Consider the following 17,612-nt stretch of genomic DNA (forward strand, 5'->3'; position numbering starts at 1 on the left):
TTATGTCTCCGAGAAACGAAATATGCATGCCGATCGCTAAGATTTGTGAGATCGTTCCGGAATAATCATCTACGGTTTTGGAGCAAAATCGAAACCGCGCTGCTCGGTCAATGTTTTTTAAGTCGTGACGATCGATTCAGTAATCCGGAAGCTTTCCGTCTAGGCTGGGAGGATGAAGAAGAATACATAGAGAACCAGTGCGCTGAACCAATTGCCAGAGATACTAATTGTTCATTCGAGCAACATCGTGATGTTGTGCTTCGGTATTCCGATATTTCTGTTTCAGTAGCGGAAGAAAAGAGTTGTCGTGAAAAATGCTTGAGCGAGAAAATTTTCCGCTGCCTTGGGTATACGTTTGCAAATACTTCGGTCAAAGCGGGGAGATCAGTTTGTCATTTACATTCTGAAGATTTGATAAGTTTGGGACCGAAAGGAATAAAGGTACAATTTGGATCACTTTACTCTAGGCGAATACCATGCTCGAACTTCAAACGGCGTGTTCCTTTAATAGCATAATTGTCACTTATAAACCCCAAAGCAATGTTGGAAGTCTAATGAATTTCATGTCGCTGCAGAGTAACTGTAGCAAAATTACAAATTCAAACGAAACACAATTTCTGGAAATTTCAACAGGGAACGAGTTAGCAGAGTCTCGATGTGGAATACGCAGAGCATTCATCAAAGGAAATATGGATAGGTAATAGCCTCCCTTCTTATTACTATAATCGTTCTATATTTTATGTATTTTCTCAGTTATTTGGTTTTCGGATATGTTTATCTTCAAAATCTTCCGGGAATTCGTATTCAAACGGATCGACTAATGAAAGTTGGATGTATACATCGAGCGGAATCGACAAGCATGACTTCTTTAATCACAAATATGCCAATGGTAACGACGGTGGATTTTATACCTATAAATCAGATGTTCAGTATCAAAAAAAATAGGTATTAAATAACGGCACAGAAGATGTGAGCAGCCAAGTTATCAGTCAACTTATAGATGTCGACACTCAAGCGGAAATATTTGAAGCCACGCTTGGTCAGTTAATAGAAATGCGTCTATCGGCTATGAAGGAAAATCTAGATTTACATATATTCGACATGGTTGCTTATTCTGGAGATGATCAACTTATTCTTATCGATAATAAAGGGTGTCCCATGGATAGGCGTATTTTTACCGATTTTCGAAAAGATAAAACTCACAACGTGTAAAGCGAGCTGCTCGTTTTCATGCATTTATGTTATCAAGTTCAACTACTCTTAGTTTTAAGCTCAGTATAAAATTTTGTGATGATTCATGCCCTAAGACAGTGTGCTACTATCAATAAAATAACAAAAGGAAATGTGCTACATGTTGGTTTTTTGTTTCAATCACGAATATATGTATTCCATGCAGTTGAATCCTCTTCATTGTGGTATCCGATCTCTCAAATAGGCCATTATAGATTCGGTTCCTTTTTCCAAAATTTGATGCGGGGTTGTCTGAAGCTGTTGCCAATCAGCTCTTAAAGTTCTGTAACGCGGAACATTTGATATAATGGATTACATAGATTAGATTAGATTGACCATATGTACTTACGTTATATTCTTCAATGTACCCAACATGGGTGGCACTTGTTTGATATTGTTATTTGCCAAATCCAGAGTCGCCAAACGAGGAAGTGCTCCGAGACCAACACTTGAAGCATCTATTTCTTCGATTTTGTTATCCCTCGCTAGAAGAATTTCCAAGCCTTTTAATTCAAAAATGCACGGAGAAATTTCTTTTAGTTGATTATTTGCAACATTAAGTTCACGCAGGGTCACCAACAGTCCTACAACTTCGGGTAATGCTTCCAATTGATTATTGGAAACATTCAAATAACTGATTCGATCGAATAATGAAAAGAAAGATGGAATCGTGCGCAGCAGATTGAAACTTATGTTCAACTCCGTTATGAAACTTGCAAGGTGTTTGAGCCTATAAAATAAAAATATGAAAAAAATCATTAGATATATAATTTGAAAATAATTCCTTCAATGTCAATCCTCACCCAGATGGCACAGTATTCAATTTGTTTTTGCTAATGTCAACATTGTAGACTGATGCTTCGACAGCATCAGGAATACCTGATCGGGAATATCAAAACAACTGTTTGTTACTGATTATCATGGACCGTCCCTTTTTTCATTTGGTAGACGTCTGGAAAGTTGATTCTTCGAAGGGAACTTTGACAGTTGTTGCGCCTCCCATCGGTTGTCCATCACGACCTCTTAAAGTTTTCAGTATACGCTGGGTTCCACACTGGATGATGTCTCGCCGAATAGAGCGAATAGGATTTCCTTCCACTTGTAAACTCACCAGGTGCGATAATGTCGACAAACAGGACGGCAAACTACTGATCGAGTTGTTCGACAAGTCTAGCCTAGTCAAGCTAGCGAGCATCGAAATTTCATCGGGAAGCTTTTCTATCTTATTGTCACGCAAATCCAAAATTTTCAATTGCGGTAAATTTTCGCAGAAGTCAGCTGGGATGGATTTGATAAAATTGTTCGAAATGTGTAGTTCTTTCAAAGCCTCACAACCAGTGAAGTCTGGCAATTCTGCTATATCATTATGCTGAACATAAAGACATTCCAACTTGCGTAACTCTCCCATTACGGGTGGCAATTTTTGAAGATCATTTTTACCAAGTTCCAGTTTGTGCAGGTCTGTGTTCGAAGATGATAAAAAAGAATATATTAAACAGTGCTATGCTGTTAAGTGCAAAAAAAATTCATTATTAGGTCTACTTACTTCGCAAATTAACAATGTCATTTGGTAGTTCTACGAGCCGATTGTTGTTAAGTGTTAGCTGTTGAAGACGCACTAAAAACCCTATTCCACCAGGCAACGAATTAAGACTGTTGAATGAAATATCCTAATGGAGAAAAAAATACATGCCAAGATAGCGTTCATTTCATCTATTTAGTTAAATTTACCAGTATTTCAAGCATTATGAGATCGCTAACATTACTGTGAATTTCTGCAAATTCATTGTTCGATAAATTAAGCGTTCTGAGTTCTTTAAGATTAAAAAAACTCTCCGGGAGTTCTGTAAGTTTGTTCCTACTAATGTTCAATTTTGTTAGTTTAGTAAGACATCCAATTCCAATCGGAAGGCTGGTTAGTGCATTATCCTGCAACTGAAATTTAAGATTTTTTAGTATAGTTTAGCATCGTTCTGTTATCAGTATATTCCATTGAAAAACCTACATTTAGCACAGTTAAATCTGACAAATTGCGAATGTTATCGCTTATATCGGTTAGTGTGTTGGAGCTTAGATCAAGACTAGTAAGGGATTTTTGGTTCCACCAGCACTCCTCGTCGTTGCTGCGATCCAGGTTGTATCGTACATCTTTATCACAGTCCTCAGAATCACTGAGATTCCACACTTTCTCAGGCACTGAAAATAAACATGGCCAAGAGAAAGATTAACATCACGCAAATCATCTGTTATAAACTGACCCCGAATCTTGCGATAACGTCGTTTTGGATACGGAATTCGGGTGCGCGATCTCCTCATTGTACTTGCGGGATCTTCTTGCTGCACACTGAACCACATATTTGTTTTCAAACACTCTGTGAGATTTGGTTATCATGGGCACAAATTAACAAGTGCAAAATTCAGGTATGGAAGTCAATAAGAAGATCGACGTTTAACTTGGAAGAAAGATTTCCCAACAGGCTCACTGACTTTTATTTAGAACCAACGATGGGCCCGAAGATAGATACAACGATCCAAACGCTTTATCGTAGCAAAACTAAATGAGAAAAACGATCATCGAAGTTCAGTCCCAATCTCCCGAATTGATGGAATCAATAGAACGTGAAATTGGATTTTAGTGAATAATTCCGACTTTATTATGCTAGACAAAGTTGACGAATAACTAAAAACGTCGTTCATAAATCTGAATACTATTCTGAACAAATCTCCTTAAAGATCAAGCATGAGAAGAAATAACTTGCTCAATAAATTTTCCCATTCAGCCTTTTAAGAAAAGTAATAATGCCCAAAGATGCCTAGGAGTTGCTCAAGCAGAACCAATATCGCGAGACGTTGAAATCTGCTCGTATATGTACATTACTTAGTTGAGTTTGAGGCAACATTATATCATTGGATAGCTGGATAGAACAGCGATTTGAAAGCTGCGTTTATCGTCGACAAACTGACGCCAATAAAGTAAGAAGTTTCGTTTTCAAGGACGTACCTGTGACCAAGCCCTGTCCGGACAAATTCAGCGTTCCAGATTTGAGCGCCTGTTTTATTCGTATTTTACTCAGAACCTTTTCGTCTTCCTCCTTATTCTGCCAGTGGAACACGGGATTCAACTCCTGATGACGGATTCGGCTCCGGACAGCATTTGGCTTCATCGTTGCTGTTCAATCAGATCAGATCACAATCACAATACAATCGCTAGTTTCGTGTATAGTGCTGCTCAAGTTCAGTACTGTTGATATTTTTTTCCAGTGAACCCGTGCTTCTGTACATATATCTGATTCATAGCATAGTCACTTTTTTGTGCTAAGAAAAAACATCATGCACTGAGAGATTAGAAATGTTTATCGCGCGATTTGTTTTGTTTGTTTTGTAAACTACATTTCTATTCAGTTATTATCATTGACATTTATTGATTAAAAATCCTATATCTTTAAAGGAAAACGCGAGGGGATAATGTTCATATCATTTCTAGACTGCAACGATTTGTTTATCTTTTTGCCTCGCTCCGTGCTTGCATGTGCGAACAGCATGTGCGAAAGAACTGTGAGGTATGCTCAACCATGGGTACAACATTGTATGCAAGTAGTTATAGTGATGGCCATCGAAAATTGAGATAGCAAATACAAATGAGCATAGCAAATACAAAATATCTTGAGTATTGTAAAAGGGAAATCATTCTGAAATTAAGAATCAAGGAATCATAGGTTATAGACAGATAGATTAGAAGAAAAACTGGTGTTAAAAATAAGCGAATTGCGTTTTTTTTTTTATAGAAAATTGAAATCACATGCTAGACTTTTATCCAGCACTAAATAACTGTGTAGTAGAAGAAGAGCCATTCGAATTGAATTCCACCAAGCAGTTAATTATGGTTGGTTTGACCCTCACGTACGAACACAAGCTGGTGTGCAAAGTGAACTTTTTGTTATTTTTATAAAGGGCTATTAGGTAACTGAAACGGGAAAAATTTTCAATATAGGGACGAATGCCTCCTGGGGAGATAAAATCCTTTAAAAATAAAAAAGGAAAACTTTTCAACGTTTTCATTATACATGTACCTTAGAAACCTGAAACCCTTAAAAAAGGATAAGGAAGTGATTCGAATATGGCATGAATGCTATCTAACAGGATTTTTAACCAAATATAGCATAAATCCTCAAGGTAAGCTTTCCTATACATAAATGCCCTGAACATACAATTTTCACCACCTGTCAAAAACATTTTCCTACTGTGCCAAACCCATCTGATGTTTGCCGTCCGCCTGTTCTTTATTCCTTTGCAAATTATTCTACTTAGCATTTTATTTCGCCGCACGTGTCAATAACATACTTAAATTAATGAGGATAAGAAAAAAACATATCTATATAATATGGCATAAAGCCTATCCACGTAGGGGCACTGCACAGTAATTCAAATCCCCAAAAAGCCGGAAAAAAGTCAATTTTTTAAGTCAGCGACAACCAAATTTTTTATGTTGGAATCGAATCTTCAATATTCTAGTAACGTTATGATGTATTTAGATATTTTCTAGGACCTTTTATGCACTGTTGGCATATTCTTCTTGAAAAAATAGGTCCAAAAGTTCAAAAATAACAGCAAAAATTAAAAACCGATTTAGATTCAAAATATTAGCTGCCAACATCTCTATCATGAAACGATTTTGAAATAAGTATGCAATAATAGACCTTGACCTATTTTCTCCCCCTCCCAGAAACAATCTCTCAATTTCCAATAGACAGAAAAATATCAGAAATAAATAAACGTATCGGGGAAGTACTGGATGAGTCGCCTCGTACGACATGAACCGGTATCCCAGTGGCAGTATTCTTTATGCCGCTGCCACACAGCAAGATTAATTTACTGCAACCTAGTTCAAAGCAAAGTAGATATGAGTGTTTTGGGTACATAATCAAATGATAATGGATTTTGCCAAACTGACCTCAAAATCGGTCAAGTCAGTTTTCCGGCGCTGTGTCGTACCATGATTTAATATATGCTAGCCTAAACTTTCAAGTGTGTGGTGTGTGGTGACAAAATTATTCCTATGACAGTTTTGTTTGAAAAATTCATACATAAATAATCGTAAAAAATTTGATACTAAAAGTACCTTATTCGGGTTAAGTTCTTTTTTCAACAGAATCTTCACAACAAGTCAATTTCCTAAAGGTTGGAAGACTGGAAGTGAGAATTCTCCCACTTAAGAAAAAGCCACATCTAGATGCTCTCAGCATTCTCAGATCTCCGTCCATTAAGCATCCTATGCTCATTATCAAAAGCATTTGCAAAGTTATCAACAAAAATAATCTCATGTCTGGTTTCAGGCCTGGGCAAAGTGTTAAAACAGCAACCCTTCGAGTGAGTGATGATGTTGGTGCAGTTCTGGACTATAAAGGAATCGCAGTTTTACTATTGATAGGTTTTTCTGAGGCATTCGATACAATAAGTCATTTCAAGCTTCATCAAAAGCAATTAATAAATTTCAGTTTTCTGGATAAGCGTTTAACTATTATCTTCGTAGCTTGGTGTTTCGGTGCTCGTAATTTTCTACGGAAATCGTCGCTCATGATGTACAATTATGTTCAGCGAGGCGCGTCTTCTCGGCTGATGAGTTCATACGAAGGACGATCTACCCCGTGTTTCTATGTGCGCTTCCTCCGATTTACTGAATGTCAACCACAGCAGATGTAACATTCTGTTGTTAAACAAAAACTAGAATAACGTTCGACCTGTGAAAATTTGATAATATACGTAATCAGATTGGATATTATAGAAATTGCGCTTAATCTTGGTTCAAAATTTCAACGAAACCTAGATTGGAGCGATATGGTCACACAACAATGCGTAAAAAATTTATGCTTCATTAAGGATTCTGTATAAAAAAACGACAATTAAAATAATATTATCTAAAAAGAATGAGCTTGTATGGAATTTTCAGACATTCTATTCGGGAAGAACATGAAATAACAGTTTTCCATCAATAGCATTGTTCGTGGGCGACCGATTTCTTTTAAAAAGGTATAGTTTTTCTTGAAGAGATTTACATTTAGGGATCAAATGTGTAGAGGTTTTATAGCAACAGAGTTACCGACAGCAAATAGGTAAGTTAAATAAAGTTTTTTTTTTACATTGGCAAACAAGAAAATATGAAAGATAACAGCTCATACAAATGCTTGTATGGCAATATACACTTGGAATACCCTCCTCGAGGGAAAGTAGGTCCAAAAGTTCAAACCGAACATCAAGAATTGAAAACCGTTTCAGTTTCGAAACATTTGCTTGCAACATTTTAAACATAAAGTGTTTCTGAGTTATGCATGCTACAATTGTCTCTGACCTTGTAGCCGTTTCTTACCAAATACAACCTCATCGATTTCCAATAAATAGACATATGGGATAAGCGTATAAGGGAAGTAACGAAAAAGTCGCCTCTTACGACATGGACCAGTATCCCATACCAGTGGCAGTATTATTTATGTCGCAGTCACACAGCAAATATAGGACCATATTTAAATAAAAGAATTTTCCCCAACTTCAAATATCAACAGTATATAGTTAAACATTGTGAATATTGCATAATGTAACTAATATTGTTTAAAGAATTTTTCATACCAGTCCGATGCAAAATAACAACGATATTGCAAAAATATTGAAAGGTTAATATGGACGACACCCTTTGCCGGCCCCTTACATTGAATTTTATACCTGAAATCGAAAGTTCGTCTCTCCAATCTTACGTGTACCAATTTTCATCTAAATCCGATGTATTATTTTATTTACATAGTATTCCGTCTTACGACATGACTTGACGAACATAATTCCTAAAATTCACTCGGTCCATGGAAACCGTTCTCCAATTTCTCGGGCACCCCACGTTCGCCAGATCACGCTCCACTTGGTCTAACCATCTCGCTCGTTGCGCCCCCGCTCGTCTTGTTCCTACCGGATTCGTGGCGAACACCTGTTTTGCAGGACAGTCATTCGGCATTCTCGCAACATGTCCCGCCCAGCGTATCCGGCCAGCTTTCACCACCTTGGATACTAGGTTCGCCGTAGAGTCGCGCGAGCTCGTGGTTCATCCTTCGCCTCCACATTCCGTTCTCCTGTACGCCGCCAAAGATGGTTCTTAACACTCGTCGCTCGAATACTCCGAGTGTACGCAGGTCCTCCTCGAGCAATATCCATGTCTCGTGCCCGTAGAGAACAACCGGTCTAATAAGCGTCGTATACAGGTTACACTTCGTGCGAGGGCTAAGTCTTCTCGACCGCAGTTGCTTGTGGAGTCTATAGTAGGCACGACTTCCGCTGATAATTCGCCTCCGGATCTCACGGCTGGTGTCATTGTCTGCGGTCACCAGTGAGCCGAGATAGACAAAGTCTTCGACTATCTCCAGCTCGTCGCCGTCGATCGTGACCTTGTTATTACTGGACAAGCGGGTTCGGTCGGTCTCGGATCCGCAGGCCAGCATGTACTTCGTCTTGGACGTATTAATCATCAACCCAATCCTTCCTGCTTCGCGTTTCAGTTTGCGGTAGATCTCCTCCACCGCCGCAGATGATCTACCGACTATATCAATGTCATCGGCAAAGCAGATAAGTTGACTAGATCTGTTGAAAATCGTGCCCCGCATTTCGCCCACCGCTCGTCGAATAACACCTTCTAGCGCCACGTTGAACATCATGCAGGATAGACCATCACCTTGTCGAAGCCCCCTGCGAGATTCGAATGAACTCGACAATTCACCCGAAATCCGCACACAGCACTGCGTTCCATCCATCGTCGCCTTGATCAGTCTAATCAGCTTCCCGGAAAAGCCGTTCTCGTCCATGATTTTCCATAGCTCGTTACGGTCGATCGTGTCGTATGCGGCTTTGAAGTCGATGAAGTCGTGGTGCGTAGGGACTTGGTGTTCGCGGCATTTTTGGAGGATTTGCCGTAATGTGAATATCTGGTCCGTCGTAGACCGTCCCTCCATAAAGCCGGCCTGATGACTTTCCACGAATCTGTTTGCTTGTGGCGTTAGGCGGCGGAGTAGGATGCCCCACTCGGGCACCTCATCTTTCCTGGTCCTAATGAACATCCATGCCAAATTTCAGACCTCTAGCTCTTAAGACGGCTGAGTCTATAGAGGACAAACAAACAAACAAACAAACAAACAAACAAACAAACATACAGAAATTGCTTTTTATATATATTATGTGTATAGCACCAAACCGAATAGCGACAGTTTTACTAGCGACGCTTTTTATTAGCGAGATTCCTGTCATTCCAAGGTTTGTTATTCTTTTCGCAGTCCAGTAGGCGATTTCCATATAGTACACAAACATTGTTTACGTTATTTTCTGTTGATTTTCCTTAGGCCATCAATCGCATGCTTCAAATTTCCTAGGAAACTCGCTATGCGTCGTTATGATTCTCAACGTCGCGACGTATTCGACGTGTCGCTAGTAGGCAAAGCTGCTATGATTATAAGCGCTCATATTTTGGATTTTTTCTGCATGCATAATATAATATATAGATTTAGAGATTTATTCAGTTTAATTCATATTCATTCGACTGTTTCTCATAATTGTATATATATTTTTTTTTTATTCAAATGAAAGTTTTTCCTCTCACAACTAACCAGAAATAGTTTTCTAGATATCCGATTCTGAGAAAATCTCACATTCATTATTCTCAAGGCGACCTTTGTTGTAATATCTAAGTTTTTCTATGTAAACAAAACATTAGTTTTTGTTTGCTGAAAAGCTACTGTTGAGATTTTCCTTAATAAGTTTTTTTTATGTCGCCTTTTCCACGCGAACGGTCAATGGGCCTTTACCGTTCGCGTGGAAAAGGCGACACAAAAATAAAAACTTGAGGGAGTTTTAGCTCAATTTTTTGAAATCGTTATTCCATGATTTTAAATTCCTTAGTGTTTTTGACTTTTGATTCAACTTAGAATTCAAGTCATGAAAGAGTGTATCTTCTTGAACGATTTGAAAAAAATGCTACTTAGATTAGAATCTTAACAGTATTTTAGTTTAGCGTGTAGAATTTTAATAGAAACCTATGAACCTTATTTATTTACTTCACGTTTTTGTGTAAGATTATTTTTTCAACGCGTTTCTATACCAGTCAGGAAATTTTGGGTCGTGTCAGGAGGAGACGCTTCCGAGAAACAACTATATTTTTTGAGCAAAAACATAGACACACATAAGAGCTATCATTGAAACTGGCCATAAAAAAATTACAGAGATTTTACAGCCAATTAGGAGAGATAATACCAAAACACGCACGAATAAACGTTAGGTACTACGTTAGGTACAATGGGTACTTCGATTAACATCGCCAATTGTGATATGTGCCGTTGCTTTTCAATCCATCTCAGTTAAAGCACTGTTGATATTCAAGTGGACAAATTTACGTTATGATGTAGAGAGCGTTGTTTTAAATTATCTCGAAAATTGTTCCAATCAACAATATGTTTGGGTGGGTTGGCGGTTTGAAATGATGTAATGTCGCGTTCAGTCACCTTGATATTCACACGAGCGATGGACATTGGATCCTTGGTAAGGAAATGTGGATGGGAAACAACCATTCTATTACTATTTAGCTAGGATAGATTTAGCATTTTTCCATCGCCCGTCAGCACGTGGAAATCCATTCGTGACTTTTTTCGGTCTTGCGTAAAACGGTCTCCCGAGGTGGGAAACCCCTAGAGTGCAAAATCGTTGAATTAGGACGTCCAGGAAAGTTTTGTCTTTTAACGTTATATTGCAGGCACGGAAAAAAATTTACATGTTCCTCATCACCAATTGAACAATGAAGACTATCCAAGATTTTTTTGAGTGCTGTGCCATTTTATCCGTGGTATAAATGGCAGGTACAGGTGAAATAAATTTTTAGTATTTATTTTCTATCGGTCGTTTATTTTTGTTTGGCCATGGAAGTTTCCGTAGAAGACACTGATTTTTGTGCGGAGGATAATTTAGAGTCACCTCCGCTGAGCTTAGAAGTTGAAAAAACTTTAAATATGGATTTCTTAACAATTAACGGTCGTTTCACACCAAAGTCCGGTAGATCTTCAGCGTGTTCCACTCGTAGCGTGAGCTTGTGCACAACACCTTTGCCGCTGGAATTTAATGACGAAGAACCAGACATTTGTGTGAACGTTGAACGCAGAAATTCACTTGGCTCCAACAGTTTCGCATTTGGAACAAGTGGTAGAACAACTCCAGTCTTCACTTGGAACCCTTTGCCTACGACCAACAGCATAGTATATGCCAAGAAAAAAGATGATAAAGTGCAATTTTCTAGGGTGGGATTGTGAACTTTTATTCAAACGATGAGTCTATTATTAATCGGATAAATTTTCTTATCATTGAAGATTGAAGATGATTCTTCCGATACTGACAGTTCAGCGGTGAGCGAAGATGAAGGCAAAAAAAAGTCATCGGAATGTTATCCAAACTGTGATGTCAACGTATGGTTGCGATCATGTGAACAAGAAATAGTTAATCCTATTGAGGGCATCGTAAAAGGCAACATACCGGAATGGTTGAATGGAAGTCTTCTACGAAATGGACCGGGAAGTTTGAAGGTCGGTGAAATGACCTTTAATCATCTATTCGACAGTTCGGCTCTACTTCACAGGTAGATTAAACCTTTTAAGTATAAAAGCGAGCTACTAAAACCAAATTATGCTTCCTAGATTTAATATCGAAGACGGCAAGGTAACATATCAATGTAGATTTTTAAAATCGGATGTGTACAAAAAAAATACTGCAGCACAAAGAATTGTAGTAACGGAGTTCGGAACACGGGCCGTACCTGATCCTTGTCAAACCATCTTCAATAAGTGAGTATACACAAATTCCATATGTTTGAATGTTGTTTACAACTGGGCAACCTATTCAAAATCAATAGCCATCCCTAGGGAAAAGATAGATAAAACGTGTTTCTACCTCTCACTCAATTTAGAAATGTTCTTCAGAATTGTCGTTTGTGATTTTTCGAAGCGTAGCTTTCTAAAACCGCTTTAATTTCCATGCCAAACTCACGTTAAATTACCAACTGAGGTATTTTTTTACGCCAAAAGTTTTACTAAAACTAAAGCACACAAACAGTTTGATGCGTCGAAATTTTTTTTTATTTCTTCAACAGGATTGCCTCCATATTTCGGAAACCCGGTGAAAACAGCTCTGATAATGCCATGATATCGATCTATCCTTTTGGTGATGAATATTTTGCCTTCACGGAGAGCCCAATAATCCATAAAATCGATCCAACTACATTGAACACCGAAGCCAAATTGAATTTATCGGACTACGTGGGCATTGTTAATCATACGTCTCATCCGCATGTTATGTCAGATGGAACTGTTTACAACTTGGGCTGTTCGGTCACGAAAACTGGCCCTGTCTACACAATCATTTGCTTCCCGAATGGAGAAAATATGTTTGAAAATGCTCACATTGTGGCATCTGTTCCGGCCAGATGGAAATTTCATCCAGGATACATGCATACTTTTGGAATTACTGAAAACTTTTTCATAATCGTAGAACAGCCGTTGAGCGTTTCTGTTCCTTCAATGTTGATGAGCCAAATTAAAAACGAACCCATGGCAGCATCTCTCAAATGGTTCGAAACTCAACAAACATACATTTATTTGCTAGATCGAGATACTGGAGAGCTTCGGCATACCTTCCATGCAGAACCATTTTTCTATCTTCATATCATAAATCAATACGAAAAGGAGGGCCATGTGGTGCTTGACATTTGTTGCTACAAGGATCCAGGAATGTTGAATTGCATGTACATTGAAACAATGAAAAATATGCAAACGAATCCGGATTATGCCAAAATGTTCAGAGGACGTCCATTGAGATTTGTGTTACCTCTGAGCTATAAAAATTCGATGAAAAATTCACCATCATCATCTAGCTTGTTTGGAGTAACTAGATCATGGTCTGGATTAATGAAAAAACTAAGTGTCACCGAAAGTGAGGATAATGATACTGATGCATCAGAAAAAAGTAGAGATTTAACGCTAACTAATTTAGTCACTTTAGAGGGCATGAAGGCCACAGCGTATACTTTGCCGAATTCCACAATATTTTGCAAACCAGAAATACTTTGTAACTTGGGCTGTGAAACTCCCAGAATTTACTATGAGAAACATCTAGGAAGGGAGTATCAATACTTTTATGCCATTAGCTCAGACGTCGATGCTGAAAATCCCGGTACATTGATCAAAGTGGATGTCTTGAACAAAACTAAACTCACATGGTGCGAAGAGAACGTTTATCCAAGTGAACCGATTTTTGTCCCCAATCCATATCCCAAATCTGAAGATGATGGTGTGGTATTGGCAGCCATGGTTTGGGGTCGAGAGGAAGAGAATCGAGTTGGATTGATTGTGCTGGATGCGGTTACTTTTACTGAGCTAGGCCGAAGTGAATTCACCACACCAGGACCTGTTCCAAAATGTTTGCATGGATGGTTCCAATCAACGAAAACGAATGAATAGTAGAAATAACTATTATCGACTGATGTTCGATTAATCTCTGTGTTTGGACATTATCAATCAATCGATAAATTTCCTTTGAATCAGTTCATTTGATGTTTACCGAAAGGTTATCAATTATGCACACGGAATATTGCATTATCACTTAACAATTTGGGTTGAGGTTTTTTCCTTTGCATTAAGTAGTTGACGTTAATTCTTGCTGCAAATAAATGCTTTTTTGCTGAAGCAAAATGTACTAGTTTGTCCGAATGTGTTGAAAGAAATATTCATTCATTGGCTCTGTCTAAACATGACGGTGTTAATTGTTAACCGTTATTCTTTCAACAAACTTATTATGCTTTTACTGAATTGTTTTATATTGTCTATCCATTGCATTTCAAATGGTATGTTCCGAAAAAAAATATTTTCAACAGATATGAATTTATATTTTCCTCTTTTAGAATATCTGGTTCAACGTCAAACTATAATGGACACCGAAGATCAACACGCTACGGGAGGACATGCTTTTCTTACTTCCAAAGAATCAAAAGCAAACGAAATACTTCTCCAATACAAAAATCAATCAATTTCTGACGGAATAGAACATCCTGAATCTTATGCTCCCGGAATGCATTTTTTCAATGCGAAACCATTAATTGACAAAAGTGTTATCTTTCGCATTTTGAAGGCGATGCCAAAAGGTTCAATCCTTCATCTACATAATTCAGCGGCAGTATCTTCAAGATGGGTCATAAAAAATCTTACTTACCGATCTGAAGCAAAATTATGCGATTCGGAGGGTAAAACTATTTTTACAGCAAGGTAAGCAAGATTAAAATTAATTGAATTCTTTTAAATCTAAAGCTTATAATTCGAAGGTCTTTCAAATCATGCTCAAATGGTACGTTGCAAAATATACCGGCAATGAGATTGCAGAATGATTCTGTTCAGGCATTCGATCTTTGGCTCGAGTCTCTTATAAATTTGAAGCTACGAGAATCCGACCTCATGTACGTTGACATGAACACCATTTGGGTGGAATTTGAACAGATGTTTACGGTTCTCAAAGATTTTCTTGGATACAAACCGTTTTTTGAAGCATACGCCAATCGATTGTTGCGGGAATTTTTTGAAGATAATGTAATGTATTTGGAGCTGCGCATGTCACTTTCGAAGCTGTATGATTCGGACGAGAAAATCTACGATGAAATAGAAGTAGTGCGTACTATGGCAGAGATAGTAAAATCATTCAAGGAAAAAAATCCTGATTTCATTGGAGCCAAAGTAATATTCTCCAAACATCGAGGCATGGATAGTACTGTAGCGCAAAATTACCTAAAGACTTACAATCGGTTGAAGTATAGCCTTAAACCGTATGGCTTTTGGCTTAAAATGTCGAATAATCTGATCTTTTTTTAGGGAAGAATTTCCTGAAACAGTCGTTGGTTTCGATATAGTTGGACAAGAGGATATCAACAAACCGTTGTCTAATTTCATTGACGAATTGCAACAATATAAGAAAAGTGTGTCGTACTATTTTCATGCTGGAGAGACAAGTAAGCAATCATAACAAATTTATCTTACTGCAAATATATAGGATGCAAAGATCGCCCTGATCCATGGTTTATTTTTGTCCGCATTTATCGACGAAAGCGGTAGCGTTATTCGATTTTTCATTTGAAAGTTCTGATACGGTAGAAGGTTATAAAACAAGACTTCATTATCAACTTCCAATTTTTTATCTGATTACTCGTACAAAGCTGTCTTACCTTCTGAACGAGGTAGCCACCAATACTTTTAAACTTCAATTCCAGGACATCATATCGACGTTGGTGACAAAACAATTCCTTTCGTCAAAAATTCAGAACCAATAAACCATGCGCATGGCAGATCACTCAGAAAAGGGGTAACTTGCAACGCCTTTTTTATACCAGTTGTATAACAAATGTATTTAGCAACTCCGCACTAAAATGTTTGTTTTTTGTTGCGAAGTTTGATTTAATTTTATTCTCAGACTCTAAGTTCCCCTGATTTCAAATTTTGGATATGTTCAAAGTATTAAGGACACAGCAAAGATTTAAAAAAAAGCCCATAAGATTTTGGCCCTAATTTGAAAAACATATCCAAATTTAAGAAAAAATGTAATAGAACAAACGAATAAGTCAGATTTGCATTTTTTTTCCAACAAAAAACTTGCACGACTCAGGGATTCAGTCTATTTACGCTTGTTTTACAGATGGTTACGGAAATGATGCGGACCTAAACTTGATAGATGCTGTACTGCTAAATAGTCGAAGAATTGGACATGGGTATGCCTTATTCAAGCATCCAGTTCTGCGGAAAATTGTCAAAAGCAAAGGAATTGCATTGGAGGTGTGTCCTATTTCTAATCAAGTACTGCGTCTATTAAGTGATCTTAGAAATCATCCAGCAGTTTCCTTTGTTTCGGAAAACTTGCCGCTAGTAATATCAAGCGACGATCCAGGATTTTGGGATAGCATAGGAGTTAGCTACGATTTTTATTACGTTTTCATGGCGTTTGCTCCTCGGACTGCTGGCATTGGTTTTCTCAAACAAATCGTATGGGATTCGGTAAGGTAAACAATATTGACTAGAATCTTTATTTCTGAAGCACAGACTTAAAATTATTAACATTATTTTTAGATACAGCACATTGACATCGAATGAAAGAACATCATACGCAGAAATATTGCAACAAAAATGGGATAATTTTATCGACGCAATAATAGAAGGAAAATATAATCAAATGTAACGAAACAGTTCATTCATCGGTACAGAGTAGTTTTTGTTTGATGAAATGTTTGCAACAAGTCACTATTTGATCAAAGCACCTTCTAAACCCATGGATTCCACGCTCCTAAAAAAATGAGAGTGATGATATCAAATTTATAATCAGAACTTTCAAGGACTTACGAAATAAGGATCAAAAATAATTTTATCATATTCTTTCATGCTGTACTCTCCCAGTAGCTCAATTCTGGCTTGGCAATCCACCGGTGACATTGCTTTCAAATCTCTCATATTTCCCTCATCCATCCCGAAGATGTAGTCGAACTCGACGAAATCCTCTTCCACAATCTGCCGTCCAATGTGTTCCGAGGTCAGATTATTTTCACTCAGCACCTGCAGACATCGCTCTTCTGGTGTTCGACCTACATTCCAGCTGGCAATTGCCGCACTGTCAACCAAACAATGGTGGATATTTTCTTTCGCTAGCAAATCTTTCATCACTGCTTCCGCCATCGGAGACCGGCATGAGTTACCTGCATACGTAAGTTGTGAAAGAATCAGATTTTTTCACGTCCTAAGATAGTAATTGTGGAGTTTTCAAATTACCAATGCACACGAAAAGAATTTTCATACTGCAGTCAAGGGAAAGGACTAAAACAAACTATTCGGAATGGTGACAATGGAAAGGTAATAAAAGTCACATCCAGTAGACGCCCTCCCTGTAGCAGTGGATAGTTTTCACTTCGTTGTTCGAGAAAAAAAAAAACTACACCTGTGCTTGAAATAAAATAATCTTTTTTTTATTCTATGATGACAATATATTCAAGATTACCCAAGAGCATATAAAAGAACTATTGATAATTACCCGTAAGCGGTTTGGAAATGCCTAGTTATGCTCAGTTCAGTTAAAATCAGGATATTATCGCATAGCTACCACTCAAAACACATTCGTGAACTCACATCGATCGCAAATATAAACAGAGCAAATAGAGAGAGAATTGACGACATAAAATAAGACTTTAACTAGCGATTGTGGGAGGTTATTTTTAAATTGGCAACCGACCCCCCTTGGCTGAATGTAGGCTTTCGATGAATTGGTGTAGCCAAAATTATAAAAATATTTTATACTAT

At 37.8% G+C, this 17,612-nt stretch overlaps 5 protein-coding genes across 10 annotated transcripts; 3 read left to right on the forward strand and 2 right to left on the reverse strand.

Annotated features, from left to right (window-relative positions):
• Positions 1-6: 6 nt before the first annotated feature.
• Positions 7-1,328, forward strand: LOC129759335 (uncharacterized; the record flags this gene model as incomplete). The annotated part of the gene is given in 5 exon segments (XM_055756745.1): positions 7-478; positions 481-697; positions 754-946; positions 949-1,195; positions 1,198-1,328. Coding segments are annotated over 5 exon segments (1,260 nt in total), but the record flags the coding sequence as incomplete, so codon positions are not given.
• Positions 1,223-4,733, reverse strand: LOC129759333 (leucine-rich repeat-containing protein 40). Of its 3 annotated transcripts, none has more exons than XM_055756742.1 (6): positions 4,232-4,733; positions 3,236-3,426; positions 2,962-3,165; positions 2,777-2,900; positions 2,034-2,691; positions 1,223-1,960 (listed from the first exon to the last, which is right to left on the reverse strand). In XM_055756742.1, the coding sequence occupies exons 1-5, from the start codon at positions 4,392-4,394 to the stop codon at positions 2,168-2,170; spliced, it is 1,206 nt and encodes a 401-aa protein (XP_055612717.1). In that variant the 5' UTR covers positions 4,395-4,733; the 3' UTR covers positions 1,223-1,960; positions 2,034-2,167. The 3 variants fall into 3 exon arrangements, with proteins under 3 accessions (XP_055612717.1, XP_055612719.1, XP_055612718.1); XM_055756744.1 differs by lacking the exon at positions 4,232-4,733 and adding an exon at positions 3,718-3,884; XM_055756743.1 differs by lacking the exon at positions 4,232-4,733 and adding an exon at positions 3,489-3,695.
• Positions 4,734-6,625: 1,892 nt separating this feature from the next.
• LOC129759331 (adenosine deaminase 2-like) lies at positions 6,626-17,274 on the forward strand. 2 transcript variants are annotated; one of them, XM_055756739.1, is made up of 7 exons: positions 6,626-6,658; positions 7,224-7,340; positions 14,192-14,552; positions 14,609-15,088; positions 15,150-15,286; positions 15,967-16,327; positions 16,395-17,274. In XM_055756739.1, the coding sequence occupies exons 3-7, from the start codon at positions 14,218-14,220 to the stop codon at positions 16,501-16,503; spliced, it is 1,422 nt and encodes a 473-aa protein (XP_055612714.1). In that variant the 5' UTR covers positions 6,626-6,658; positions 7,224-7,340; positions 14,192-14,217; the 3' UTR covers positions 16,504-17,274. The 2 variants fall into 2 exon arrangements, with proteins under 2 accessions (XP_055612714.1, XP_055612713.1); XM_055756738.1 differs by lacking the exons at positions 6,626-6,658; positions 7,224-7,340 and adding an exon at positions 14,023-14,134.
• LOC129759330 (carotenoid isomerooxygenase) lies at positions 10,640-13,986 on the forward strand. Of its 2 annotated transcripts, none has more exons than XM_055756737.1 (4): positions 10,640-10,791; positions 11,610-11,875; positions 11,934-12,080; positions 12,386-13,986. In XM_055756737.1, exons 1-4 carry the CDS (start codon positions 10,738-10,740, stop codon positions 13,749-13,751), a joined length of 1,833 nt encoding a protein of 610 aa, XP_055612712.1. In that variant the 5' UTR covers positions 10,640-10,737; the 3' UTR covers positions 13,752-13,986. The 2 variants fall into 2 exon arrangements, with proteins under 2 accessions (XP_055612712.1, XP_055612711.1); XM_055756736.1 differs by lacking the exon at positions 10,640-10,791 and adding an exon at positions 10,878-11,540.
• On the reverse strand, positions 16,337-17,475 carry LOC129759332 (low molecular weight phosphotyrosine protein phosphatase 1-like). 2 transcript variants are annotated; one of them, XM_055756741.1, is made up of 4 exons: positions 17,347-17,475; positions 17,088-17,253; positions 16,665-17,014; positions 16,337-16,608 (listed from the first exon to the last, which is right to left on the reverse strand). In XM_055756741.1, the coding sequence occupies exons 2-4, from the start codon at positions 17,110-17,112 to the stop codon at positions 16,513-16,515; spliced, it is 471 nt and encodes a 156-aa protein (XP_055612716.1). In that variant the 5' UTR covers positions 17,113-17,253; positions 17,347-17,475; the 3' UTR covers positions 16,337-16,512. The 2 variants fall into 2 exon arrangements, with proteins under 2 accessions (XP_055612716.1, XP_055612715.1); XM_055756740.1 differs by having other exon boundaries at positions 17,088-17,429.
• Positions 17,476-17,612: the final 137 nt, after the last annotated feature.

Source organism: Uranotaenia lowii, unplaced genomic scaffold, assembly GCF_029784155.1.
Source record: "Uranotaenia lowii strain MFRU-FL unplaced genomic scaffold, ASM2978415v1 HiC_scaffold_14, whole genome shotgun sequence".
Classification (NCBI taxonomy): Eukaryota; Metazoa; Arthropoda; class Insecta; order Diptera; family Culicidae; genus Uranotaenia; species Uranotaenia lowii.

Excerpts from the sequence above, each read along its gene's own strand:
- LOC129759331 (XM_055756738.1), top strand. The coding sequence starts at position 14,041 with ATGACGGTGTTAATTGTTAACCGTTATTCTTTCAACAAACTTATTATG. Across the intron at positions 14,553-14,608 it reads AAAACTATTTTTACAGCAAG|GTCTTTCAAATCATGCTCAA; the intron begins GTAAGCAAGATT and ends TATAATTCGAAG. Across the intron at positions 15,089-15,149 it reads AAGACTTACAATCGGTTGAA|GGAAGAATTTCCTGAAACAG; the intron begins GTATAGCCTTAA and ends ATCTTTTTTTAG.
- LOC129759330 (XM_055756736.1), top strand. The coding sequence starts at position 11,166 with ATGGAAGTTTCCGTAGAAGACACTGATTTTTGTGCGGAGGATAATTTA. Across the intron at positions 11,541-11,609 it reads ATAAAGTGCAATTTTCTAGG|ATTGAAGATGATTCTTCCGA; the intron begins GTGGGATTGTGA and ends TTATCATTGAAG. Across the intron at positions 11,876-11,933 it reads AGTTCGGCTCTACTTCACAG|ATTTAATATCGAAGACGGCA; the intron begins GTAGATTAAACC and ends TATGCTTCCTAG.
- LOC129759332 (XM_055756741.1), bottom strand. The coding sequence starts at position 17,112 with ATGAAAATTCTTTTCGTGTGCATTG. Across the intron at positions 17,015-17,087 it reads AATTCTTTTCGTGTGCATTG|GTAACTCATGCCGGTCTCCG; the intron begins GTAATTTGAAAA and ends TTACGTATGCAG. Across the intron at positions 16,609-16,664 it reads TTATTTTTGATCCTTATTTC|GAGCGTGGAATCCATGGGTT; the intron begins GTAAGTCCTTGA and ends TCATTTTTTTAG.
- LOC129759333 (XM_055756742.1), bottom strand. The coding sequence starts at position 4,394 with ATGAAGCCAAATGCTGTCCGGAGCCGAATCCGTCATCAGGAGTTGAAT. Across the intron at positions 3,166-3,235 it reads CAGATTTAACTGTGCTAAAT|TTGCAGGATAATGCACTAAC; the intron begins GTAGGTTTTTCA and ends CTTAAATTTCAG. Across the intron at positions 2,692-2,776 it reads TGACATTGTTAATTTGCGAA|ACCTGCACAAACTGGAACTT; the intron begins GTAAGTAGACCT and ends CTTCGAACACAG.